This window comes from Cololabis saira, chromosome 23 (genome assembly GCF_033807715.1).
Source record: "Cololabis saira isolate AMF1-May2022 chromosome 23, fColSai1.1, whole genome shotgun sequence".
NCBI classification, from domain to species: Eukaryota; Metazoa; Chordata; class Actinopteri; order Beloniformes; family Belonidae; genus Cololabis; species Cololabis saira.
Genome location: NC_084609.1, coordinates 35,688,902 through 35,716,707, shown reverse-complemented (window position 1 = coordinate 35,716,707; position 27,806 = coordinate 35,688,902). Strand labels below are relative to the sequence as shown.

Sequence of the window (27,806 nt, the reverse complement as noted above, 5' to 3'; positions counted from 1 at the left end):
CCTTAACAAGTTGACTTTTGACAAACCATGTCCGACTTCCAGATCCGTGTTCTGTTAATGACGTTAGCAAGTGGCCACATAAACAGATATAAACTTATTTAAAGGAGCATGAGGCAGGATTGAGGCAGGATTTATGAAAAGTTGCCAAGATGTGGTTCAGCTTTATATGACGTAGGCTGAAAAAGGGTCTATCGTACGCCCCCTGATATCGTAAGTTTGCACATATCGTAAGTGGACAGTATCGTACGCACCCCGTTATCGTAAGTATCTTACGCCCCCTGTTATCACAAGTTTGCACAGGTATAGTAAGTTCACACATATCAAAGTTCACACACATCGTAGGTTCGCACGTATCGTAAGTTGACACACATCGTAAGTTTGCACATAATGTAAGTTCGCACGTATCATTAGTTTGCACGCATCGTAAGTTCACACACATGGTAAGTTTGCACGTATCGTAAGTTCACACGTATCCTAAGTTCACACATCGTAAGCTTGCACATCGTTAGTTCGCACATATCGTAAGTTGACACATATCCTAAGTTCACATCGCAAGATGACACATATCGTACGGCCCGTTATTGTAAGTTTGCACGCATCGTAAGTTTACACGTATCGTACGCCCCTGTTATCATAAGTTTGCATATATCGTAAGTTTGCACATATCCTAAGATCATATGTATCGTACGGGCCGTTATCGTAAGTTTACACATATCATAAGTTGACACGTATCGTAAGTTTACACGTATCGTACGCCCCTGGTATCGTGAGTATCGTGCCTACACAGCGGTGTTGGGTCAGTGCTCCACGGATGGTTCTTCTAAGTTGCTGGCTACACAAACAAACTGTTGCATTCCATGTACAATTTTTTGGCAAATTTTAGCTATCTAGCTGCAATTTGATTGGCTGTCACTCACACTGAGGTGTCAGAACTTTGGTTGGAAGCTCCGCCACGACATTCAGAACCCACAATTCAATTCAGCAAGGTTCAAAGTGAACAGACTGTCAGACGATAAGTACACGTCTTATTTGTGTAGCGCCATTGTTGTGTTACACAACATGTTAAGATGTTTTTATTTGAGATTTTAGTTCTAACTGCGTATCTGAAGTTACCTTTATCGAGTTAGAGCTTATTTTAATATTTTATCTCGTGTACACCAATGTTCCGGGTACAGTAAACTTGCTGTAAACTCACATTTGCTGGAATATGCCCTGCAACATTATCTACGTTCTTTACAGTTTGTTTAGGAGGCCACAAAGGAAGAAGGGTCATTTTATTTCTTCCAAAATAGCAGATGTGGAGACTGAGCCTGTAGCTTGGCGCCCCCTGGTGGCCGGCGGGGTCAAATGCAGCTGTAATCACATGTACCACCTTCCCCAGATGAAAATACACAAACAGATCTTTATGTTTTCTTGTCAAATTTATTGTGAAGCAAATGAAAAGCAGCATGACAGTTTGATGGCGAGGTCACAAGAGTTCAGTGCATCTATGAAAGACTCATTTTGAAATATCAGCAAGAAATCAAAGGTTTAGAAATTGACAACAGCTTAAAAAAATAATAAACTTCCCATGGTTTATTAAAAGAATCTTTAAAAAAATAAAATATATGTACAGAAAAAGGTTGCTACCTTTTTTAAATGTAATATCAAAATGTCCCTGATCTAAAACAGAACATTTTACAGGCTGCAGAAAGTGCTTTATGTGAGTCGTAATGCTAAAAACCACCGTACTCGGTTCGGTCGGCTCGTAAACTTATGAAACATTTCAATTTAGAAACCTGCCACGATGATTAGTAGGAATAAAAGGATCAACTAGAAATCTGTGGTGATTTATTCAGCGTTGTGTTTGGCCATGAGCAGATCTGCTCACTCAGACTTTTCTTTTTTGTTACAGAACTTTGTCAAACCAATCAGAACTTAAGTTTTCAGCAGAACCAACCGCTGAAGGGACCCCAAGGTGGAGAGTGAACAATAATAGTGAGAAAAATAAAAACATAAACCCTGGGAATGTTCTGGACGGAGTTAAAAACTAATGCTTGATGCTGAAAAAATGAACAAAACAAACAGTCTGGATGAAAAGATGAAGCTAAATAAACTCTAACCTGCGTTCCTGAAGCACAAGTGACGGCAGAAGAGAGGGTCACGATAACGAGCTAGCGTCATCGTTGACGGACTTTTAATGCCTTTTTAATGCCATATGAGAACATCAATCTGAGATCTGGCCGGGTGTAAAGGGCTAATACCGTAATCCCTCGTTTTTCGGGGGGTTACGTTCCAAAAAAAGAACCGGTGATAGCTGAAATCAGTGAAGTAGTTACCTTTATTTATTTTATTATCATACAAGGCTTCAAATTGCGTAGATCGGCACTGCCCCACCGCGACCCGAGCAATTGGATTTGAATGGGAAGAAAATGAAAAATGATTATGGAAAAAATACAATAAGTACTAGAGATGCACTGATCGGTATCGGACGATAATGCCCCTATCGGTTTTGATCGGCGTTCTGAAAATAATAGTTCAAAGCAGCCGATCAGATGACGTTTACAACACCAAACCGCCGCCAGCGCGTGCATGTGTTCCCACATCCCAGACCCGGGTGTCCTAAGGGGCGTGACCGGCCTCGCCTGTACGGGAGTTTTACAATGTATGAAAAGGACAACAAATTTGCAGTTTGCAAAGTGTGCAAAGGAGACACCCCAAGGAGGAATGTTATAAAAGAATTTCAACACAACAAAGCTGATAGGACATTTGAAAGTTTCTCACATCAAGGAGTATACAGGACTGTCTCAGAAAATTAGAATATTGTGATAAAGTCCTTTATTTTCTGTAATACAGCTTAAGAAAACTCAAATATCCTATCTCAAAAAATTAGAATATTCTGGGAATCTTAATCTTAAACTGTAAGCCATAATCAGCAATATTAAAATAATAAAAGGCTTGAAATATTTCAGTTGATTTGTAATGAATCCAGAATGTATGACATTTTTGTTTTTTTAATTGCATTACAGAAAATAAAGAACTTTATCACAATGGTCTAATTTTCTGAGACAGTCCTGTATAAAGAACAGGAGGTGCAGCAATGCCGCTAACTCACCTGTAACAGAGATGTTTAAACGGCAGCAAGAAAAATAAAGAACTACATCGTAAGGTAATGGATTCATAAGCTTTGATCGTCAGACGCTTGTCGTTGTAGCATCGGGTTTAAACGCATCGTTAGCAGCTTGTATCCGCGGTACGCGCTGCTGACTCGTAAATATTTCACTGATTAATGTCTGCTGGAGTTTTACCAGACTATATACAGTCACAACCAAAGCTTCATGCAGGACGACAATCGTGTCAGTCGCTTCACGAGTGACATTTGGAGTTCTAGTGTGAAGAGTTTTGCTTCACTCACAAGAGTTTCCTCACATGCTGCAGATGCTATCGCTAAAACTTTCACAAAGCTTGATCATTCATAATTCATTTTTTATTTTAAGATTTCATTCATTTTTCCTCAGGAAAACTAAGGTTTATAGTTTACAACTTGTATCAACTCTAAGAGAGTATAAATATTGCATATTGCCTCAGCCTGCAATAAAAAAAAAGTCAATTCATGATACTTTCTCATCTCTTAATTTTGATACCTAATAATACAATGTCAGTGTTGTACATGAGACAACACTATTGACGAATTTATGGATTTCACACTGTGATCGGTGACCGGCCCTCAAAATCCTGATCGGTGCATCTCTAATAATTACAGTAGGACAAATTGTGACTGAAAGCCCGCTGTGCAGGTGTGTTTTTCCAAAGAAGAACATACAGTAGTTATGGGTAGTTGTTGTCGCTCTTTTTTCTTCTCATAAACCAACATGCCACCATTGATTATATATCTGAGAACTCTAATGAACGATTCATCAAAGGGTTCCATTCTTGAGCTGCTGCTGAAGCCCATTTGCCGTTCTCAGCTTGTTGCTAAGCAACCAACGTTATTGACACAGGAAGTGAAGAAGCACAGAGACTGTTTAGCCAATCAGAATGCAGAACACGTGAAGCAGCGAGACGTGAAAGGTGAACCGCGTTATAGCGAGGGATTACTGTACCGTGATGCTCGTAGCTCCAGCTAGCAGGTTTTACATGGTGGCTAACCTGCCGTTAGGCTAGTTACATTTGCTATTTTGCAGTAAACGTGCATGCTAACACAATTCTAGTCAGTGTTTCACTGTATGCAGATCAAAAATGCTAAAAAGAGCCTAAATGTAACAGAAACAGATGAGATGGTCAAGGAGCTGACAAAATGTTTATAAAAAATACAGTAACAGACTTGAAGTCCGACTTAAACCGACCTCAATCCCGAGGTTCAGTACCTGAACGTTGTTGAGATGTTTCTGATGGAGCCGAAGGAGCAGGATCCACCAGAGCTGCAGCTCCGGGGACCAGGATCAGATCCTGATCCAGTCAGGAAGTACCAGGATCACATCCTGATCCAGAATCAGATCCTGATCCAGTCCGGCAGGACCATGTGACTCCGCGCCGCCACCAGTCTCTCCACCTCGGCCGCCGAGACGAAGCGAGGCCGGCGGCGCACTCTCCTCTTGGTGTTGTGTTTGGGGTTCCTTTGGTACATATCTGCAGGGAGGAAAAGTCCGTCACCACGGAAACACTTTTGAGTGACAGCTGCTTGGTGTGTCACGCTGCTGCAACTTTCACGCAAACGCAGCGACGTAACTGACGTTTGCAGAGACGTAATGACGTGGCTCCCCTTAGCACCCGAGCTGTGGAAAAACATACCGGTTCTCAGCTGGTTCCTAGTCGAACCAGTTGTGAACCAGCTCTATAAGCTTTGTGGTTTTCTTTTGTTCAGACAAGGATCGGCAGAAACATAAAGAAGTTTTGGCAGAACTTCCGCCTTTTTCAGAGAGTCTCTCTCAAAAGAAAACAAAAGAAACACAAAGAAACACAAAAACACAAAAGAAAACCACAAAGCTTATCAAGACTGAAGACATAATGAACACAATACAACCAGAACCAGCCCTGGAACCGGTTTGGTGGAAAAAGGGGTAAAAGTAGTGCCGGACGACGTCGTACCTTTGAAGCAGATGACGTACTGTCTTTGGCCTTTCTTCACTTCCACTTTGGCTGTTCTGTCCGACAGGAACTTCTTCTCCAGGGTCTGTGATGTCACTGATGGCGAGGGACGCTTCTGCTCCTGTAGAGACGTCTCAGTACGTCAACATTACAATCTCTGATGTTTGTTGGCAGCAGTACTCGAGTTGTAAAAAAAAAATCAGGGGGGATGGTGGATTTGATCATATGGGGACAGATAATTTGTGCTGATTACAAATAATATAATATATTACAAATAATAGCACTGACCAAAACAGCTGCAGAAATACTGCAGGAATGACATAGCAGCAGTTAAATGCAGCCTTCTGTAAGCTTTAAATATCCACTGGGCTTACATCAAATACATCAAAACACAACAATAAAAAACACTTTTCTGAACTTATCAATATGACTCTGTCCTTCACAGGATAAGTAACATGGAAACTGCAAAAACTCACAATCTTAACAAGAATATTTGTCTTATTTCTAGTTAAAATGTCTCATTTTAGTAAAAAAATCTCATTACACTTAAAACAAGACTCATCACTGGAAAAAACAACAATTTTCACCTGTTTCAAGTAGATTTTCACTTGAAATAAGTAGAAAAATCTGCCAGTGGAACAAGATTTTTTTGCTTGTAATGAGAAGATAAATCTTGTCCCACTGGCAGATTTTCCTACTTATTTCAAGTGAAAATTTACTTGAAACAGGTGAAAATTGTCAAATAAGTTATTTTTCTGGTGTTATTTATCTGGTGATGACTCTAAATGTTGAAATATCAGTAAAACCACATTCATTGATGAAATGACATAAGGGATAGAAAGGAGGGATGGCAGTTTTACAGGGGGATGATTTTGACCATTTTTATTTCAGGGGGGATTCCATCCCCCCTCAACTCCCCTCAACTCCAGTACTGGTTGGCAGGAACCAGAACCCTGCGCCACTCACCGGCTGTCCGTACTCCACCCACATATGGTGGTCCCCCTTGTAGTACCAGAGCCACTGGGTGGTCAGGGTGTAGTGGTCCGGCTTCGTCACCCAGGAGATCGTCGACAGACGGCGGACCGGCGCCAAGTCCCACGTCATCGACTGGAAATCCAGAGGCCAAAGTTCGCTGCCAAACATCACAGGGAAGCTTTCAGAGATGTCTTCATTACACCTGAAACTGAGCTCAGGTGAAGCGCAACTCACCTGTGTGTCTTCGCCGGGTCGCAGTATTCTCGCTCAACGTCCTCCATGTTCTCCAGGTCTGTCCAGGTGTCGTCATCGAGCACCTGCCACCTGTACGGGAGGTGGAAGTGGACGCGGTGGCATCCATCTGCACCCACCACCAGAGAGGTCAATGTCGCAGCAGCAGCACTCATAATAAAATAATAATAATTAAAGCTGCAAGCAGCGATGAACGGGCCCTCGCGCGTGCAATTTTCACCAATTATGGTCAAGGACTCAAAACCGAGTCCAATGACACCACCCAGGACTCTTTATGTCAAACCATTCAAAAGTTATGGCAGAAAATAGGAACTATCAAATATTGACCAATCAGATGAAGGGGAGTCGCGCTTTTTGCCATCTATCGTCGCCACGGTAACGCATTTGACTGAGAAAAGTAATGCCCATCGTCGGAGGATCGAGACCAGGGGTCGGCAACCCGCGGCTCTAGAGCCGCATGAGGCTCTTTAGCGCCGCACTAGTGGCTCCTGGAGCTTTTTCAAAAATGTTTGGCCTTTTTTTCTTCTTTTTTTCCCTTTTTTTCTTTTTTTTTCATTTTTTTCTCTTTTTTTCCTTTTTTTTCTTCCTTTTTCCTTTCCTTTTTAATCTCGACATTTCGACTTTTTTCTCAACATTTCGACTTTTTTCTCAACATTCCTCCTTTTGCCATTTCCCCTCATTCTAAGGCTTATACAAAACTTTTCATGTTTTGCGGCTCCAGACATATTTGTTTTTTGTGTTTTTGGTCCAATACGGCTATAAAACATTTTGGGTTGCCGACCCCTGATCTAGACACACATTTTGATGTATAACACACCTGGGTGCACGTTATGGTTCGGGTCGCATTACCGGCCAAAAAAATGGCATAAATTGCGCCAAAATTACACGAGTAATTCAAAATGGCCGACTTCCTGTTCGGTTTCGGCCATGGCGCCAAGAGACTTTTCTTTAAGTTGCGACATGATACAGGTGTGTAGGGATTTTCGTTCATCTACGTCAAACCGTATTGTGGGGCTTGAGGCACAAAGTTTTCTAGGGGGCGCTGTTGAGCCATTTTGACACGGCCATTAATGCAAACCATTAAATATCACATTTTTCGCCAGGCCTGCCTTGCGTGCAAAATTTGGTGACTTTTGGGGCACGTTTAGGGGGAAAAAAGGCCCTCATTTTGTCGGAAGAAAAACGAGAAAAATAAAAACGAGAACGAGGAGAACATCTCCTACAGATACAATAGGGCCTTGGCACTGTAAGTGCTCGGGCCCTAATAATAATAATAATAACTAAAGTACCAACTACCCAAAAAACCAAGCAAACAAACAAACTCATCAGCCGACTGGAACCTGATATTTGAGGGACCGTAGTATCGTATACTGCTGGTGGAAAGTTCAGAACATCCTCATTTTTCCAGTTTTTACTTAAATTTGAGCAGTTTCTGTTTTTTTGTTCTTGTTTTAATAACTACACAATTATAAGTTAGTGCTATACATGTATGCAGCAAACTATCTTTATTTAATTTACTAATATTATCATTTGAGGGACTTTTGCGGCTTGAGGGAGAAATCATAGAGAAATCATAAATGAAAGATAAAAACGACTCTCATGGTTATTCTTTAACTATCACTATTGTTTTCCCTCATTTGGGAGTTGACAGTTGTCTATTATCTTAGGTATATATGTATATATATATATATATAAATAAATATATATATATATATATATATATATATATATATATATATATATATATATATATAAATATATATATATATATATATGTATACCTGTGTGCCGGGAGAATGTAAGTGTTTTTGTAAGGATGCCCTGTTACTTAAATTCTAGGTTACTTTTATCCATTTCTTTTTTCTTTCTCCCTTCTTTCCCTTTCTTTTTTTCCCCTTTCTTTCTTCTATGCATACATGATGAGACTTAATATGTTTACAAATTGTAGAGAAACATGTATAAGCTGTCTGACTATTTTGCAAATAAAAAATGTAATAACAAAAAAAATTTGAGCAGTTTAACTCCAGTGAATAACCTGAAAAGATACAAAGATTAAGTAGTAAACACCCATTGGTTAAAAAACAAAAAAATTAAACGGTCACCAGCAACTGAAAAGATGTAAACTGTACTGCAGGAAATAGCAAATTGTTATCACAAAGACAAAAAAGAAAATTAAATGTTGGACCGCAAGCATTACAAGCCTTAAAAACTCTGATCAAGCTGGAAGTTTTGTACCCGTCCCTTTCCTCAATGAGGTGAACTCACCGTCGAACCTGCAGCTCCCTCTGATGAAGTGCAGACAGATGACCTCCGACTCGTCTTTGTGAGCTGGTTGACAAACAAAGTACACCAATACGAGACATTTATCTCCGAAATGACCATGAGAGAGCCGTAACTGAACAGGCTAATCCAGCGTTGTGGTCCACATGTCCCAGTCCTGCTCCTTTCAGGTGCCGCTAACACCCGCTTCTTTTTGTTTTTAACTTTATTAAACTACCAATGACAATTACAATAGTTAGAGACATTTTTGAACAATCCTTGACAGAGGGCTTTTCTACGGAGGAGTATTAGGGCCAGGCAGGAGAAAAATAAAAATAATATAAAAGGAGGAAGATTTTTTTTTCATTATGCACTTCGAGAAAAAAGTCGAAATGACGAGAAAAAAGTCGAAATGTCGAGAAAAAAGTTGAAATGTCGAGAAAAAAGTTGAAATGTCGAGAAAAAAGTCGAAATGTCGAGAAAAAAGTCGAAATGTCGAGAAAAAAGTCAAAATGTTGAGAAAAAAGTTGAAATGTCGAGAAAAAAGTCGAAATGTCGAGAAAAAAGTTGAAATGTCGAGAAAAAAGTCAAAATGTTGAGAAAAAAGTTGAAATGTCGAGAAAAAAGTCGAAATGTCGAGAAAAAAGTCAAAATGTTGAGATTAATGTTGAAGTACAATTTCGAGAAAAAAGTCGAAATATCGAGAAAAAAGTCGAAATGTTGAGAAAAAAGTTGAAATGTCGAGAAAAAAGTCGAAATATCGAGAAAAAAGTCAAAATGTTGAGATTAATGTTGAAGTACAATTTCGAGAAAAAAGTCGAAATATCGAGAAAAAAGTCAAAATGTTGAGATTAATGTTGAAGTGCAATTTCGAGAAAAAAGTCGAAATGTCGAGAAAAAAGTCGAAATGTTGAGAAAAAAGTTGAAATGTCGAGAAAAAAGTCAAAATGTTGAGATTAATGTTGAAGTACAATTTCGAGAAAAAAGTTGAAATGTCGAGAAAAAAGTCAAAATGTCGAGATGAATGTTGAAGTACAATTTCGAGAAAAAAGTCGAAATGTCGAGATTTATGTTGAAGTACAATTTCGAGAAAAAAGTCAAAATGTTGAGAAAAAAGTTGAAATGTCGAGAAAAAAGCTGAAATGTCGAGAAAAAAGTCGAAATGTCGAGAAAAAAATCTTCCTCTCTCAAACATTTTTTCTCCTGCATGGCTCTAATACTCTTCCGTACTTTTCAGTCACATTTGTTCAAGTTAGCACTTAGATGGTAACATGTTTAAATGTTCCTTCACTGGTCCATTCTCATCTGCAGCTTAGCTGTCATGTGCTCCACAATGTAGATTTGTTTCAGTCTCATCTTCCACGGAGTTCTTGTTGGTGAGAGTGTTTTCTTCCAATTTACAGGTACAGTCTTTATGCAATCAATAAAAGTATACGTAGCATATAGGCCTGTGTTGAAAAAAAATCGATTTTCCATTTCTAAATCGATTCTCATATTAATTCAGAACACGGGGCTGATCCGGCTCAGGGCTGATTTAGCGGAGGTGTAAGGGCCCCCTACTTTCTACCACTAGCCCTCACTCACTACCACTTCACCCTAAAAATAGGTAGGGCCCTTGTAAACTTCCCTAGGGATTGGGACACCACTTGCTACGTCACTGCGTGGTTTACGTTCGGGTACGTAAGCGACTGCGTAGTTACGTTTGCACATACGTCACACCATATCAGGAAGCCCAGAGCTAGAAGCTGTTTTAATTTCCGCTGTAGCGCTGTTAATATGCCACTTTATTATTAAGATATTTTTTCAGGCGTAAAAGTAACCTTTAAGATCCCCAACCTGGGCTCAGTTTATCCAAATAACGCCTGTTAAGAAATTTGATCCGATGTTTTCGGAGATGATAAGAGCCGCCGGCGATTTATGGTTCCGCATTAAATCGACGCAGAGCCTACGGTGTAGATTACGCGGCGACACACACCGTACGGCGTGCGTCGTCGCGTAACTTACGCCGTAGGCTCTGCGTTGGTGTAACGCTGAACCATAAATCAGGCTTTATTCTGGCGAGATCTGAAAAAACAAGCAAGCGAGTGATTCTGTAGATTTGCTGAGTAAATATTATGAAAGTAAAATATATATTTCTCGCTAGAAATGTAATCAAAACGCATTTTTATGCAGAAACTAACTCAAAATATTGATTTTATTCACTAAAAATTTGAAATGTCAGCCATTTTTGTTTGATTCAGTCTGCAAATGATGACGTAAAGCATTCTGGGAAATTTCTCTGGCCCTCGGTCAGAGAAAGAGTCAGCATCTGAAATCCCTCGCTGTGAAGGGCCAGATTCATACACACTAGCCCTCGAAAAGTCCACTCCCCCTAGATGCAAAGAGGAATTGGGACACCACTACCTTCACGGGAACGCGCAAAATTTAGGGGTAGGGCTGAAAAGTAGGACTAGGGGATGTATTGGGACTGGCCCTTAATCTCACCTGCAGCAGGTTCCTCTGCGGCGGCGTTGGCGAGGTGGCGGATGTTCCTGTAGAGGGAAGGCAGGTTCTGGATGCTCAGCCCTCGCTTCTCCAGGATCCGCTGGCTCTGCTCGCCGACGCCGTGGCTTCGCCTGCAGTGGGGTCCGAACATGCAGTCGTCCTGCAGGAAGTGCTGACACAGGTGCAGTTTGGTGCAGCTGTTCTGGAAGCTGCAGTCGCCATGGGGACCGGAGCCCTTGTTGTACTTCACACACACCTGAAGGAACAACACAGAGCTGGAGTCAGAGAGGAAGAGTCGTGGAGGAAACTCTGAAGACACCGAAACATCGGACAAAAGTGGAGGGACGTATTCTAGCTCACGGTTTGTACTTGTTTTCTCGTTAAAGTGCAAATTTTTGTGTTTTTCTGTATATCATCTACACCGATTTATAATAAATCATCATCTTAAATATATCGGCGGCTCAAAGACCGAGGTAAACATATGTGGTATTGAACTTTTTAAACTTCAACGAGAAAAAAACAGAGATGATGGTGTTTGGTCCCATCAGTGCATTTTTAAGCGCCTTTTAAAGAAATTAACATTTCTTGGTAAGTGTCTTATGTTCCTGTGTTTTTTTATTTATTTGTGTACAGCACCTTTTTTCAGCTGTGGTTGTTTTAAAGTGCTTTATAAATAAAGTTGAGCTGAGTTGAGTGGTATTGCAGCATATCACGGTGCTGAGAGCACGTACTTCCTGAGGGTTTTTTCTAACTTTGGCTCTCTATGACATCACAGAGGGCGGGGTTTCCTTCTACGGTCATATTTTCTGGATTTCTGGAAGAACTTCAGTGGTCATTTTAAAAGTGGAAGTGTGCAACAACAAAGAAGTTTCCTATCCCACTGGAGCTACTTCGTACTTAATATTTCGTTATCGAGATGTGTCCAGAAAAATGTACGACGGAGTATTAGGGCCAAACTAAGACCAAAAAAAAAGGAAATTACGAAAATAAAGTCATAATAATATGAGAATAAAGTCATAATGTTGTGAGAAAAAGTCGTAATATTACGAGAATAAAGTCGTAATATTTTGAGAATAAAGTCGTAATATTAAATATATTATAAATATATAAATATACTTCACAAGATGATCAATATCCTCATTTTAACAGAGAGAAGATGCTCTTCCTGTTAGTTCTCATATATTACCACTTTATTCTCGTAATATTACGACTTTATTCTCGTAATATTACGACTTTATTCTCGTAATATTACCACTTTATTCTCGTAATATTACGACTTTATTCTCGTAATATTACGACTTTATTCTCATTATATTATGACTTTATTCTCGTAATTTCCAATTTTTTTTTGTCTTAGTTTGGCCCTAATACTCCGTCGTAGAAATGTGCTCTTGGTTGTGACGGAAAGCTGCCGACCTTGTTGTTTTATCTGATCCAGCAGTGGATCAAAGATTGTTTTTTGTTTTTTTTCCATAGCTTCACCAAAGAAGCTCAGCATGCTACTGAACTTGTAGAAAAGGCCAACCACTAGATTCCCACTGAATCCATGTCGACATTCAACTGCAGCAGCTCGAGCTGGCAGGAAATCAGAAGAATAACAGAGGAATTCCATTTATTTTCAAAATAAAACGTCCCGAGTTGGCTCCAACTGGTGCGCCGGCATTACGTTAGCTGGTGGGTAAACTCTTCAGAACCACGTGCAAAGACAGGTATTGTAAGAGGTCTAAAAGCACATTTCATTTGCCAATTTTTAGATGAACTAATGCGTAAAAAACATAAGACACGACCAGAGATGGGTAGTAACGAGTTACATTTACTCCGTTACATTTACTTGAGTATTTTTTTGGAAATGTTGTACTTTTAGGAGTAGTTTTGAATCACTATACTTTTTACTTTTACTTGAGTAGATTTGTGAAGAAGAAACTGTTCCTCTTCCTCCGCTACATTAGGCTACGTTGAGCTGTTACTTTTCTTTTATCCCTTTTATCCACGTACGCATCAATCTCATGACATCACTGAGTGATTCTTTGGGAAAAAATGTTTGTTTTTGCATGTTTTGTCACATTTACACAGACTCAAACACACACAGAGTTTCTATGAGTTCATGTTTGTTCTAGTTCTGCCTGGTTAAAAAAGAAAAGTACAAATGCTTGACATTTTGTGCTTCTTGTGCTTAATTAATTTTTTTATTCTGTTATTATTTAATTTATTTTATTATTTATTAAAGTACTTGAATTTACTTTAAGATTATTTTAATTTAAGCTATTTTTTATTAATTTTAATTAATTTTATTGATTTATTTTGCCTGAAGATGATTATTTTGTACTTTTGTCTGTTTGAATGGTTGTGTTAAAAAAATAAATCAGACGTTACTCAACAGTTACTCAGTACTTGAGTAGTTTTTTCACCAAGTACTTTTTTACTTTTACTCAAGTAATTATTTGGATGACTACTTTTTACTTGTACTTGAGTCATATTATTCTGAAGTAACAGTACTTTTACTTGAGTACAATTTTTGGCTCCTCTACCCACCTCTGGACACGACTCTTGGTTCTCACAAGCTAGCGGCTCTGAGCTAAACTTCATCCTCGGACCGTCGGAGCTTTCATAGTTGTGTGTTGGTAAAATCAACCACACAACGAAAAGTATCTTCTTTAAAATATAAATGACTGTTTTTCTTCACATCCCAAAAGTCAAAACGGCGCTGAGTGTTAAGTAAAAGTGGTGTATAGGTGGCTAAAGCGTAGGCGTAAGCCCCGCCCCAACTATACGTACGTTTCTGGCTTTATATAATCATGGAAGTTATATCTGCGACAACGATGGCGACCAACGCTAGTTTATGAACCAGACTGTAAATGTGTTTCCTCCAGCGGTAAAGTTGGACATCGACTCGCTTCTTCGTCCGGTGGTCAGTCAAGTACAAAAGATCTGGGTTATTATCGTGTCAACAAAGGTTCCATTATTCGGTTGATCTGGGATTTTAGCTTAAGTTAGTGAAATTAGCACGGATGTACAGAGAAAAACGTTTATATTTACAGATGATGAGTAAAATAAAGACGATAATAATCCATGACGTCACACATCAGCTGGTAATTATCGTATTTACTGGAGACGTCCAGCGTTTACAGAAAAGGAAAAACGTTTAACCAGCTTCACGGACGACTAACTCCGCCCACCAGCAAGACTCCGGGAATTGAACCAATCAGAAAACACTTGGGCCAAATCTACTTGTTCCCAGGAGCAGCCAACCGGAGTTTCAGTCAGATTGTCCGAAAACAAATTTGTTCAGGATTTCACATAAAAATAAAAGTTTCTTTTTCTTAAAAAATGAACATTGATGGACATTAGGCAGATTTTTACTGATTTTTTCTTATTTTTTTTCTGGATAGACTTCATTTTTTACTCTTGAATCCGTTTGTTCTTTTGTTTTTAACATGTTCAATAAAAATTGATTGATTGATAATATTTTATGTAAATATGAGATGTAAGTATTTTAAAATTAAGACTAATTGTGAGTGATAATTATCAACATTAAAAATTGAAAGAACTTTACTTTACCTCAGCAAAGTCATTCCACTTGTCAATTTTTATTTGCCTTTTATTTGTTTTCTTGTTTTTTTGTGTTTTTTTTTCATTTCTTCTTTTCCTGGTCGCGACATAATCAGACAGCTTCACACAACTCTCTCTCTTCTCCCCGTTATCTGTTCTTCATCTGCTCCTCATCCTCTTCTTTCTCACCAGTCAGGACTGAAGCTCCAGCAAAAATAAAACGCATCTCAAGCTGTACGCCGACGACGCTCTACTGAGAGACTGATGTTCCCTATCAAACCCTCCCATTATCGTTCCAATCAATCGCTCTCGTTCGTCAGAAACTGCGCCCTCGTCAAAGTTCAGCTGTCGTGTCATAAAAGTCGTGAGACTCTTTCTGCCTGCAGGGACGAGGCAAATACACCACAAGCTCAAAACACAGCTTTTCAAAATAAAACAGGAAACACCAACAAGCTTCCTGGCTGTTTCTGAATAAGATAATTTGTCCAAACTTAGTTTAGCATAATAATAATAATAATAATAATAATAATAATAATAATGATAATAATAATAATAAGCCTCTAATATCACCTTTTTCAACACATTTTAGACAAGTTTAGACTAGTAGGTCATAGTTTGAGGATATACTTTGTAATTAATTACACAAATAGCCTGTTAACTGTTAGTTGGCATGTTAGTTAATTATTATTAATTTTCCCCAACAATAATTTTTTTCAACACATTAATCTCATCCACCATAACCTTGAAAAGTTCCTGCATCTCTTTTTCTCCTTCTCCATGTTTAGTGAGTGACTGACGGTTAAGACCAAACTACCTATAAATGTTGTTTGTTGGCGCGTGCAATGCAATGACATATTTTAAGAAGTTCTTAAGTAGGAAAAATAAGAAATTGGTAAGAAATGACAGTTCTTAAGACGGTTCTTAAAGCAGCACAATGTAACTTTCAGCTTTTATTGAGTTTGGCGGCTCCTTTGGACAAAAGCGGTAGTGCTTTACCGAGGTGTGAAAGGGTTCCTACCATCCACCTCAAAGTTACATAGTGCCAGTGAAGGCGATACAGACCCCTCAGACCATGACAGAGGTTCATTAAACCTGTTGGAAGTTGATGTACCATCACAATGACTCTGGAAATATTATATTAAGGTGGAAAAGTTACATAGTGCTGCTTTAAGAAAATATTGAAGAATTGCACTTAAGAACTTTCTTATCGACTTCTTAATTTTAGATCTTAAGACATTTCTTAAGATCATTCTTAAGAACATATTGGTGAATCTGGCCCCTGGTCCCCGCCTGCCTGAGTAAACATGTCTGATCCGGAGACGGCGGCGGGTGGGGGGTGTTACCTCGGGAAGCAGCGACGGGTCATTCTGCAGCAGCAGCACAGACAGCTCCTCGGCCGTCAGCTCCTGCAGCGTACACTCACCCAGCAGCGCTGCGTTGTGGGGAGACTGGATGTCGTGGGAGAACTTGCACGGCTTCCTGTGATGAATAGGAGATCGTGATCAGGGCTGGGGGTCGATTCAAATGTCAAGAATCGATTCGATGCCGATTCTTAAGATTCAGAATCGATTATCAAGATTTGATTCGATCCGATATCGATTTGGGTTAGTGTTATTAAAACTGTTTTCTGAGCTGTTGCATGAATTATATGACTGTATTTCTGCAACATATTAATACTAGTATGATATTGAGATTCATACGGAAGAGTATCAGGGCCAGGCAGGAGAAAAATAAAAATAATATTTTAGAGGAGGAAGATTTTTTTTTCATTATGCAGTTCGAGAAAAAAGTTGAAATGTCGAGAATAAAGTTGAAATGTTGAGAAAAAAGGCGAAATTTCGACTTTATTCACAAAATTTTCACTTTATTCTTGAAATTGTATTTCAACATTAATCTCGACATTTCGACTTTTTTCTCGACATTTTGACTTTTTTCTCGAAGTGCACAATAAAAAAAATATCTACCCCTCTCAAGTATTTTTTCTCCTGCATGGCCCTAATACTCTTCCGTGGATTCAACAGCAAGTATTGGCAGCTAATGATGCTGTAAGGACCAATCACCTCCCAGAATGCTGATGTAACTGTTTCAGAAACATGTTACCAGATCATCAAATCTCATATTCAAAGTCGTCATGAACATCAAAGCGCAGCGTTCACATCTGTGATACTTCCTGTTTCACCACACATATGAAGCACAGATTAAGTATCCAACTCTTTTCATCTAAGATTTCATTTCTCAGGAAACTGAAACTTTTTTTTTATTTACATTTATGGATGTGAAATTTTCCTAATAAAATATAAAGATTGACAATAGTACATAACTTCTTTTCTTTGAATTCAAAATAAGTTATAATATTCTTCCCTTCAATGTTGATTTTATGTGTTGTTTTACAGAGTATATAGCTCTCAAGTTCTTTCCAAAATGTGCTGCTATATGAGCCATAAAACAAGTGAGTTAATACTTTCAGGTTTTACAAAAGGCACATTTGTTATCGATGTCAAGGAATTTTGAGATATATGTGTTAGAAGGGTTTATGTTATGTAGTATTTTTAAATGTAGTTTTCTGATTTTGTTTGTAACATAACATTTGGAAGGAACAACCCACGCCTTGTGCCAGGAAACTGAAACTTACAGGCCTGAGCTGTGGTTTCATGTCACAGTGACGCCATGCAAATAAACACAAATTCAGTCTATTTGTATATGCAAACATTTCTATATGCAAAATGTTTTATTCACAAACAAAAATTTGCAAAATCACTACCTAAGATTGCTCCTTTTCTCCTGGAACTTAACTCTTTGCTTAAATCTCTGATTTTATTAAATAACAAAAAAAGTAATACCTTATTGAGCCACTATGAAAAGTTTTTTCCTGAAACCCCTGTTTGATTTATTAATTTATTGTACTCTCGATTTATGTATTATTTAGTTATTTATTTTTATTTTTCCTTAAACCATCTCTTGTAATGACTTACTTTTATTTAATATATATAACTACCCCTGATGTAATTGATATACTTTTAAGTACTGTCAACAATGTGCTGTTTGTATACCTGTTGTTTTGTATATTCATTTGTATATTCAAATCAGCTGCTTTTAAACTTTATCAACGTGGTTATAAATATTACCACTACGGAAGAGTATTAGGGCCAGGCTGGAGAAAAATAAAAATAATATTTTAGAGGAGGAAGATTTTTCTTTTCATTATGCACTTCGAGAAAAAAGTCGAAATTTCGAGATTAATGTTGAAATACAATTTCAAGAATGAAGTCGAAATTTCATGAATAAAGTCAAAATTTCGCCTTTTTTCTCAACATTTCAACTTTATTCACCAAATTGGGGAAGATTTTTTCTATTGTGAACTTCGAGAAAAAGGTTGAAATGTCGAGAAAAAAGTTGAAATACATTTCGACTTTTTTCTCGACATTTCAACTTTTTTCTCGAAATTGTACTTCAACATTTATCTCAACATTTTGACTTCTTTCTCGACATTTTGACTTTTTTCTCAACATTTTGACTTTTTGCTCGAAATTGTATTCCAACATTAATCTCGACATTTCGACTTTTTTCTAGAGATTTCGACTTTATTCACCAAATTTTGACTTATTTTTCAACATTTCGACTTTTTTCTCAATTGTTTCAACATTAATCTCGACATTTCAACTTTATTTTCGACATTTCGACTTTTTTCTCGACATTTCGACTTTTTTTTCAAAGTGCATAATGATAAAAAAAAATCTTCCTCCTCTAATATTATTTTTATTTTTCTCCTGCCTGGCCCTAATACTCTTACCTACTACCACTAACATTAATGATATTACTATTATTATTATTAATAATAATAACCATCACTGTTTTTACTGCAGTTCAGTTTCTTTTCCTTAACTTTCGTTTTGCTGCTGGACCGAGTCTGTATCACTCCGCGGGAGGTTAAATAGTCCCTATGAGAACATGAATGTTTGGTTCTTCTCGTGTTCTGGTTGGTCCAGGCTGCAGCTGGACACCTGGACGGGGTTCGAGTCGTGCTCACCTGCCGTTGCCGAACCTGCAGGTTCCGTAGACGAAGTGCTTGCAGAGGTGCAGCTGGCGGCAGCCGCAGCACGGCTGCTCCCGCTTGTAGCTGGGGCAGATCCGCAGGGAGGTGCGGGCCACCACCGTGACCTCCCCGGCCCCGGGTGCTCCGGGTCCGGGTCCCGGGACCAGCAGGAACCGTTCACAGCCCCGGAGGACGTAGAGGAACTCTGGTTCGGAGAGGGTGCAGCGCTGCTGCAGATGTTGCAGCAGCTGCTGCAGCGGCATGGAGCCGCCGCGGCCGCACAGGCAGCGGGTGGCCAGGGACACCACGGTGCTGATGAGGCCGGACATCACGCCCGGAGCTGCGGCCGCTGCGGCCGCTGCTGAGGGTTCGAGCCGGGGAACAGCTGGAGGGGCGTGGCGGGGGCGTGGCGACGACATCCGGTCCAGACCGTCACAATAAAAGCCTCGACAACCTGGCATTTACCTCCACTTCCGGTATTAGGTCTAGGCAGGAGAAAAATTAAATGATATTTTAGAGGATTTTTTTTTCTCTCGTTCACCAGAAAAAAGTCGAAATGTCGAGATTAGGGTATTGTGACATCATTTTTAACATGCTTTTAACACCATTAAAAGTCTTGGCCAACATCCCTCAAATGTGTCTAAAAGGGTGTAACAAGAAAAACTTCACTCTAGTAATCTTTTCCTGGCTTTTTATGACAGTGTTTTTTTGCGCCGTGAAAAACGCGTCCTTTTCCCCCTTTCCTGTCAATCATTGCTCCGCTCCTCCTCCAAACCTCCTCCAACCAACTGCTACACGCTTCTGCCGTCTCCACACACACGCGCGCACAGCGAACCACAAACACCCACACACACAGCCCAGACAGGGCGACTACAGCCCGGGGAGGAAGTCCGTGACCAGAGGACCGCAGCTCCCCGCAAGCCATAGGCTCACAGCGGCGTCGAAGAGTTAAGCCGGGAGCGACAGGCGAAGCATGCACGGAAAAGCAGCACGGCGAAGTAGTCCACTGCAAACAATCATAAAAATAAAGGCATGCAAGCAGCAGTGTCCCCTTATCTTAAGTCCAGTCAGTGGCCGCGGGTCTTTTTAGCAGTTGTCCTCCGGTGATGAGAACAGAAGAGGCTCTAAACAGCTCTGTGTTAAGCCTGATTTATGGTTCCGCGTTAAATCGACGCAGAGCCTACGCCGTAGGGTTCAGCGTACGGTGCGCGTCGCTGCGTAACCCTACGCCGTAGTAGGCTCTGCGTCGGTGTAACGCGGAACCATAAACCAGCCTTTATGGTGCGCTGGAGAGGAGAGGAGGCAGGGAGCTGGGTGGAGGGGGCGGTGATTTAGCGGGTCTATACGTTACATGTTGAGAAAAAAGTCGAAATGTTGAGAAAAAAGTCGAAATGTCGAGAAAAAAGTCAAAAGGTTGAGATAAATGTTCAAGTACAATTTCGAGAAAAAAGTCGAAATGTTGAGAAAAAAGTCAAAATGTCGAGAAAAAAGTCGAAATGTCACGATTATTGTTGAAGTACAATTTAGGGAAAAAAGTCGAAATGTCGAGAAAAAAGTCGAAATGTCGAGAAAAAAAGTCGAAATGTTGAGAAAAAAGTCAAAAGGTTGAGATAAATGTTGAAATACAATTTCGAGAAAAAAGTCGAAATGTTGAGAAAAAAGTCAAAATGTCGAGAAAAAAGTCAAAATGTTGAGATAAATGTTGAAGTACAATTTCGAGAAAAAAGTCGAAATGTTGAGAAAAAAGTCGAAATGTCGAGAAAAAAGTCGAAATGTCGTGAAAAAAGTCGAAATGTCGAGATTATTGTTGAAGTACAATTTCGGGAAAAAAGTCGAAATGTCGAGAAAAAAGTCGAGATGTCGAGAAAAAAGTTAAAATGTTGAGATAAATGTTGAAGTACAATTTCGAGAAAAATGTCCAAATGTATTTCAATTTTATTCTCGAAATTTCGTAAGCCTCCATGGTGCCCTATGCTAAAGGTGATTTTGTGGCCCTCTATTACTGCCAATAACACTGATTATTGATCATTCACACACCCACTATAAACTTATTTCATGTTCTTCCCTGTCATTACAAATACACTTGTATTTATACACTTGGAAGAACTTTTTGTTGTAGTTAGATTGTAATCGACAGTGATTAACACCATGGAAGCAGACAGCAGATTAACAAATTTGCAGAAAAATCTTTAAATTGACAAACTTGCAGAAAAATCTTTCAATTAATATTTTGCAAAGTAAGCAATTGCCCCTACTGGCCACAGTAGGGAAGAGTATTAGGGCCAGGCAGGAGAAAAATAAAAATATTTTAGAGGAAGATTTTTTTGTCATTATGCACTTTGAGAAAAAAGTCGAAATGTTGAGAAAAAAGTTGAAATGTCGAGATTAATGTTGGAGTACAATTTCGAGCAAAAAGTCAAAATGTTGAGAAAAAAGTCAAAATTTGGTGAATAAAGTTCAAATGTTGAGAAAAAAAGACGAAATTTTGACTTTATTCATGAAATTTCAACATTATTCTTGAAATTGTTTTTCAACATTATTCTCAGAATTTCGACTTTTTTCTCGAAATTGTATTTCAACATTAATCTCGACATTTCAACTTTTTTCTTGACATTTCGACTTTTTTCTCAAAGTGCACAATAAAAAAAAAAATTCCCCTCTCAAATATTTTTTCCCCTGCACGGCCCTAATTCTCCTCCGTAACTTTCAGATTCGATATTGAGTCAAATCCAGGCTGGTATCAGCGATACCGATCCGATACATGTGCAAATACACCTAATGTTCCAGTAAATCTAAAAAATTGGTGTATTCTAGATAGTTAGAAAACAAGACATCAGATACCCCTCTTCCACCAAACCAGGTCCAGTGCTGGTTCTGGTTCACAACTCGTTCAACTTGGGAATCAGCTGAGAACCGGTTTGTTTTTCACAGCTCGGGTTCTAAGAGGAGCCACGTCAGTTATGTCGCTGCGTTTGCGTGAAAGTTGCAGCAACACCAAGGTATCTTTTGGCGCTTTTCCACTAGTACCTACTCAGCGCGACTCGCCACGCCCCCGTTTTGCGCTTTTAAACTATGGGTCGAGGCGGGTGGAGCCGTGCCGAGTAGATACTTTTTCTGTATCGATTCTGCCAAGGTTCTAAGTGGCTGAGTCGGCCCTGTATCTGACATCATCACACTACAGGCCACCGATTGGTCAGGGGGTTGGAGTCAGACGTCTGAGTCAGGAAGCGGGAGTCAGCGCGAGAACGACTCGCGGCTTCCTCATTTTATTCAACAGGCAATGGCAGCGCAAACGTCTGTTTGGTGATCCAACTCTGAGGGTCAGATGTTCATAAACCTGGTGGCTGAGGAGAGAATTAAAAAGGGATCTAGACGGGCGATAAGGAACGACCAGATCCACCAGGAGCTCATAGCTTCATAGCTGCTCACGACTCCAGCTGACTTTTCATCAGCGCCGACGAACAAAATAAAAAAAAAGCGTTGCCGCTTGAAGCTTCTTTCACTCTCATTTTTTAACTTGATATCAAACACAAGTCACAGACCCAGCAGCACATTTATCATCTCCTCCAGGTTCTACATCTTTAGTGTCTTCTTCGTTTAGATACACAATCAAATACGTCACAGCAGCTTCGCTCCAACCTCCTACTGCTATCTGGGTGTTTAAAAACAAACGAGGACGAGGCGAGCCGAGTCGGGGCGCGCTGAGTAGGTATTTGTGGTTTTCTTTTTTTCAGACAAGGATCCGAGTTCTTACCTTCAAATTTTAATGACAGTTTCGGCGGAACTTCCACCTTCCTCAGAGTGTCGTGGTGGAATGTGACACGTCTTTATCAGCTATTGTTACTATGAGGGCGTGACCGACCTGTCAGGTTTGAGAGGTCGGTCACGCCCTCATAGTAACAATAGTAACAACAGCTGATAATGACGTGTCACATTCCCCCACGTGACACTCTGACTGCGTTTACATGCATCAATAACCCTTTTAAAACCAGAATATTGGCAATAACCCAAATTTGCATGGCCATTTAAACACCAATAACCTCTTTGAATAACCCGAATTTGCTCATATCCGGGTTTTTAAAAACCCAAAAATTACCCCTGGGTTACTCCTTTTAAAACCTGAATATTCGGTCATGTAAACGCCAAACGGAAAAATTCGGGTTATTGCTAATATTCCGGTTACTGAAACATTCGGAATATTTCGTTTACATGCGTGAGCAAACAGGGTTATCCATGTTTACATGGTAATTAATCATTCGGGATATCTCGATCAAAACAGCGATGTGCGGAGAACGTGATGACGCAATTAACGTAATTTCCGCTTCTTCTTCCTGTATCCAAATTCAAAACAAATGCTGCTTTGCGCAACTTTTCGCTCACCTTCTTGTAAATCTGGCTATCCCGGTACTTTCTACAGTCTACAAATGCCAAAATGTTCATATCCTTCATTACATTTATAAAGTGATTAGTCTCCTCCTCACTCCAAAAGTGTGGCGTGGTTTTTCCTTTCGCCGTGTTTAGAATTACGTCCTGGACCCAAAAGACCAGGATTCCTTGTGAACAGATGCATGCGCAGAAAACAAATTCCTGTTCCGTTTGATCGGGATATCCCATTAGGCGTTTACATGACTGAATATTCGGGTTTAAAAGGAGTAACCCAGGGGTCATATTCGGGTTTTTAAAAACCGGAATATGAGCAAATTCGGGTTATTCAAAGGGGTTATTGGTGTTTACATGGCCGTGCAAAACCGGGTTATTGCCAATATTCAGGTTTTAAAAGGGTTATTGAGTGTATGTAAACGCAGTCAATGTCTCCGTCTCCCAGTCTGGCTATTGCCGTTGGTCTTAACAACTCCGCCCCCTCCGCTTACGTAACTAAACCAGCAAAGAGTTGGTGCTACCAAAGATACTCTATACAGAAGATAGCGCATTACCGTTACTGCATATGGTATGAAATGGTATCCACTTCCTGTCTCCTAAGTGGGCGTGGTCGCCCACCCAGTACAAGATCATCGGATCAGTCTAATATTTTTTTTCCCTTCCAAAAAGACTTCAATAATAACAATAACAGTATTATTAAGCAAAGAAGCAAGTTTGAACTTTGGCAGTTCTGCCAAAGTTCTCTCAAAGATCTCTGAATCTCTGAATCAGCACCAGAGAGGAGAGCTATGAGAGCCAAATCTCGCGAGAGTACGTTGCTCAGACAAAGACAGGTCTCAAAAAAACTTCATTTTCTCCTAATCTGTCGGTCTGAAAATTGCCATTTTGGTGTCAGAATGTTCAGAAGGTTTGTGGCTTTTGAAAAATGGGTCCCATATTTACTTAGGTTACTATGGGGCGAAGGAACTGGTAATAATCTGTGCTCACGTTCACTTTTCCCATAGGACTCATTAGACTCAGGACCTACTGTCAGTCTGGGCGTGGCAGTCACGTGACACAGATACAGGAAACACAACCGTAGTGGGCTGTCTCGTTTATTGAACGTCTCTGGTGCTACCTTGGAACCGGTTCTTCTGGCCCAGAGCCAGTTCTTTATCAGTGGAAACAGAACTGTTCCAAACTCAGACCTGGCCCAGAACCAGAACCAGAACCAGCCTGGAACTGATTTGGTGGAAAAGGTGCAGCAGTCACTTATTTAGCTACGGTATTCATTTTACAGTCAGAACTATACGGAGGTAGCGGCCTCATTCACAATACAGACGAGCTGTTACAACAACAGAAAAAGGTGTTTCCATCACTAAAAATTATCATGATATATTGTTTTATAGTTTATTATTATATTATGTTATCTTTTCTTGTTGTTTGTGGGTCAATGACGAATAAGGATTTTCAACAGGTCAATTTTAAAATAATTTAAAAAAAAAAGGATATCAATTGCAGGTCAAACAAACATTAAGAATGATGTGTACACATAAATTCATATTAAAATTTTAAATTAAGTGATTTCAGAGTTTTTTGGTCAAGATGAATTGGCACTAGCCTTAAAAAAGGTCATGTGGTGCAACCATGATTATATTAAAATAAATTAATTTCCTTAAAGCAGCACAACGTAACTTTCAGCTTTTCTGAGTTTGGCGGCATCTTGTGGACAAAAGCGGTAGTGTTTTACCAGAAAGAACACTACGTTTCCCATGAGCACCAGCGCGTACTGCTGGAAAACTCCTGTCCCGTCGCTGCATTTGTTTTGATGAGAGAACACGGGACGCTTTTCTGTTTCACCAAGTGAACAGACGGAACACAAAAAAAAAAGATGTTAAACTGCTGGAAAGGAACTGGAATTTACCGGGATACCTTAAACAAGGAAGCCAGGGAGCGGTATATGGAGAAAATAATGATTATTAACGGTCTGGATCCATATGAAATCCCTAAGAGATCCCTGAATCCCTGAAGAGCCATGTGTTTCAATAAATTTGTATAATAGTACAACATACAGTACATGTTTTGTATCCCTCTTACTTCTCTTTTCTTATTTTTTGACTGCTATATTATGTTGAAGAGGCGTGAGCAATATTTTTGTTTTCCTCGTGAGATTATTTTTTCCCTCTGCAGCTACAAATAGAGTTAATATTTTTTCCTCAACAAACTAGTTTTATCTGAAGATTGGGGTTAATTGCTCCGCAGAGAGCTGGCCAGCAACTGCGTTTAGCTGGAGAAGTGGGGAATAAAACCCGAGTTTTGATCCGACGCCCGTCTGTGTGAGTGTTTGTGGTTTAAGGCTGTTTATGGTTCTGCGTTAAATCGACACAGAGCCTACGGCGTAGGGTACGTGGCGACACGCACCGTACGTTGCGCGTCGCCACGTACCCTACGCCGTGGGTCTGCGTTGATTTAACGCAGAACCATAAATCATGCTTTACTGTGTGTTTGGTCGTTACAGCCGCGATCCAAAGCGAGCCGACGACTCCTTCACTCTTTTACTTTGTTATATCAGATACTTGGCTTGCGTGGCTCTGCCTCCGAGCAGGAAACCGGTGAAAAGTTAAACCATTAGGATCTTTTCCCCACGTCTGTTATGTGGAGCTGCTGCAGCCACAACGCAGCAACAGATAATCAGCTTCTGCGGAGCTCTGAGCTCCAAGCCCCGCCCATTTTCGTCTCGACTGCGAATCGGGAAGGAGGGGGAAGTGACGTATGCCGTAAAGCAGTCAAAGTCGTAACGATTTGTAGTTTTTTAGTGTGGCAGGGTTCCTAACATGCTCCTCAAAGTTACATAGTGCCAGTGAAGGCGATACAGACCCCTCAGACCATGACAGAGGTGTCATTAAACCTGTTGGAAGTTGATGTACCATCACAATGACTCTGGAAATATGATATTAAGGTGGAAAAGTTACGTAGTGTCGCTTTAACATCTTGACATCTTTTTTTTTTTTTTTTACAAGTTTTCAGTATTATACAAAAATGGTTCTTTTTTTAATGATATTTCACAAAATGGACATAATCAGTCAAACTTTGTTTGTATATTATGATGGAAATATAAATACAAATGTGTTGCAATCTTACACACTACAAGACACTGGGGAAATCATGCCAGATAGGGCAGAAGATTGGTTTAAAAACATTTAGAGTGATTTCAAACAGGAGTCATGGTCGGACGGTCGCACCACATGACATTTTGACGCTTAAAACAACAACAAAATCCCAAATAACTAGTATTTTTTGTAAAATTCAAGTGAGTCCATATGTGGGACAGGTCGGTCATATATATTGTATTTATTTTATCCATTTTAACCTTTTTTGAATTGAAAGAAAATCTGTTTTTCAGAAAATATAAGTGTCATGTCATTGACTGTACTGTACTGTATGTCCACTGTCTGTATCTTGTATTTGTATTTTGTCCACTTGGTGTAATAAAAAAACTAGACAGAATCTGAATAGTTTAGTTACTGTCCACCATATTCCTGTTAATGATATACTTTACCACAAATAACTGAAGGATCAAAAGTATCAATATTTTAGTTTGAGAATCAATTTTAGAGCAAACAGATCTGGTATCGGAAGTATCGATATTTCAGTATTGATTAATCACTACTGAGCATGGACTAAAAAAACAGTTGAGGAAGCATTAGGTCACGTGATCCATTTGTTTTCGCTCCTTCAGCTGAACCCGCCAAAATATCTGTCAGACATTGATAATATACTGTTTAACATGTTCTCTACGGCCAAATCAATAATATCCGCCGCGTTTAGGCGTTGCTGAGTTCAAACAAACAGTCAGTCAAAGCTTTACATAAATCCTTACCTGGTGGTAAAAAGCTCCTGTGTTTCCTCGTTTCAACTCGGGCAGAACTTGTTTACAATGCTGTTGCCATAGCAAGACGGTTAGGCAGATTTGATTTGAATTAAGGTCCGAAATGTAGTATATACTCAAAAAGTATACTTAAATTCGGCAGACTTTTGAGTAAATATCAGTAGTATGCATTAATTTTTTATTATATATATATATATATATATATATATATATATATATATATATATATATATATATTATATTATATTATATTTTTTTTCACCATGGTACAAAACCCCATCCGAATGAATGGGGCCATTTGGCCTGGATTTTGACATAACATTTCCTTAAATCCCAGCTTCATGAAATTTGAGTATGTTGAAGTCCACAGCGTGCCGAGTCAGGGGACATTTGTACGATGTCTCTACGATAACCTGTTGCCTAGCAACAAGCGTCCAAATTCAAACAGAAATTTAAAAAAAAATGAAAGGTAAATATCGCGAAAACTGTAGTAATTAGCATAATGAGGTTGTAGGGTCCGTTAGCGCCAATCGGGCCGAGTGTTTGAAAGTTTGAACGATGTCTCTACGATAAAGTTCGGCCGAGCAATAAGCGTCCGAATTTTCGCCTTTTTTTTTGCTTTTTGGCGTCTAGCGTTGCCACGTAACACTTTTTACTGAGAAAAGTAATGCCCATCAAGGATGTTGAGTATTTGATCCTTCAAAATACACTACCCATGACATGAATTGTATTACACTTTATGAACATTATACGATAAAGAGAAAAAAAACAATTCTATGGCTTTATTTGATATTCATTCAGTCATTCGCCTTTATTTAACCAGGCAGGTCATTAAGAACACATTCTTATTTACAATGACGGCCTGGCAAGAGACAAGGACCACTTGGGGGAAAAGGAAGTGTTTTAGGGAGTAAAACACAGTAAAATTGTAGCTCTACA

General features: G+C 39.5%; 1 protein-coding gene across 1 annotated transcript; it reads right to left on the bottom strand.

Annotated features, from left to right (window-relative positions):
* Positions 1–1,402: 1,402 nt before the first annotated feature.
* parp12b (poly (ADP-ribose) polymerase family, member 12b) lies at positions 1,403–18,975 on the bottom strand. Its single transcript, XM_061714903.1, has 8 exons — positions 18,614–18,975; positions 15,930–16,065; positions 11,038–11,293; positions 8,560–8,622; positions 6,277–6,403; positions 6,034–6,199; positions 5,068–5,188; positions 1,403–4,608 (listed from the first exon to the last, which is right to left on the bottom strand). Exons 1-8 carry the CDS (start codon positions 18,946–18,948, stop codon positions 4,472–4,474), a joined length of 1,341 nt encoding a protein of 446 aa, XP_061570887.1. The 5' UTR covers positions 18,949–18,975; the 3' UTR covers positions 1,403–4,471.
* Positions 18,976–27,806: the final 8,831 nt, after the last annotated feature.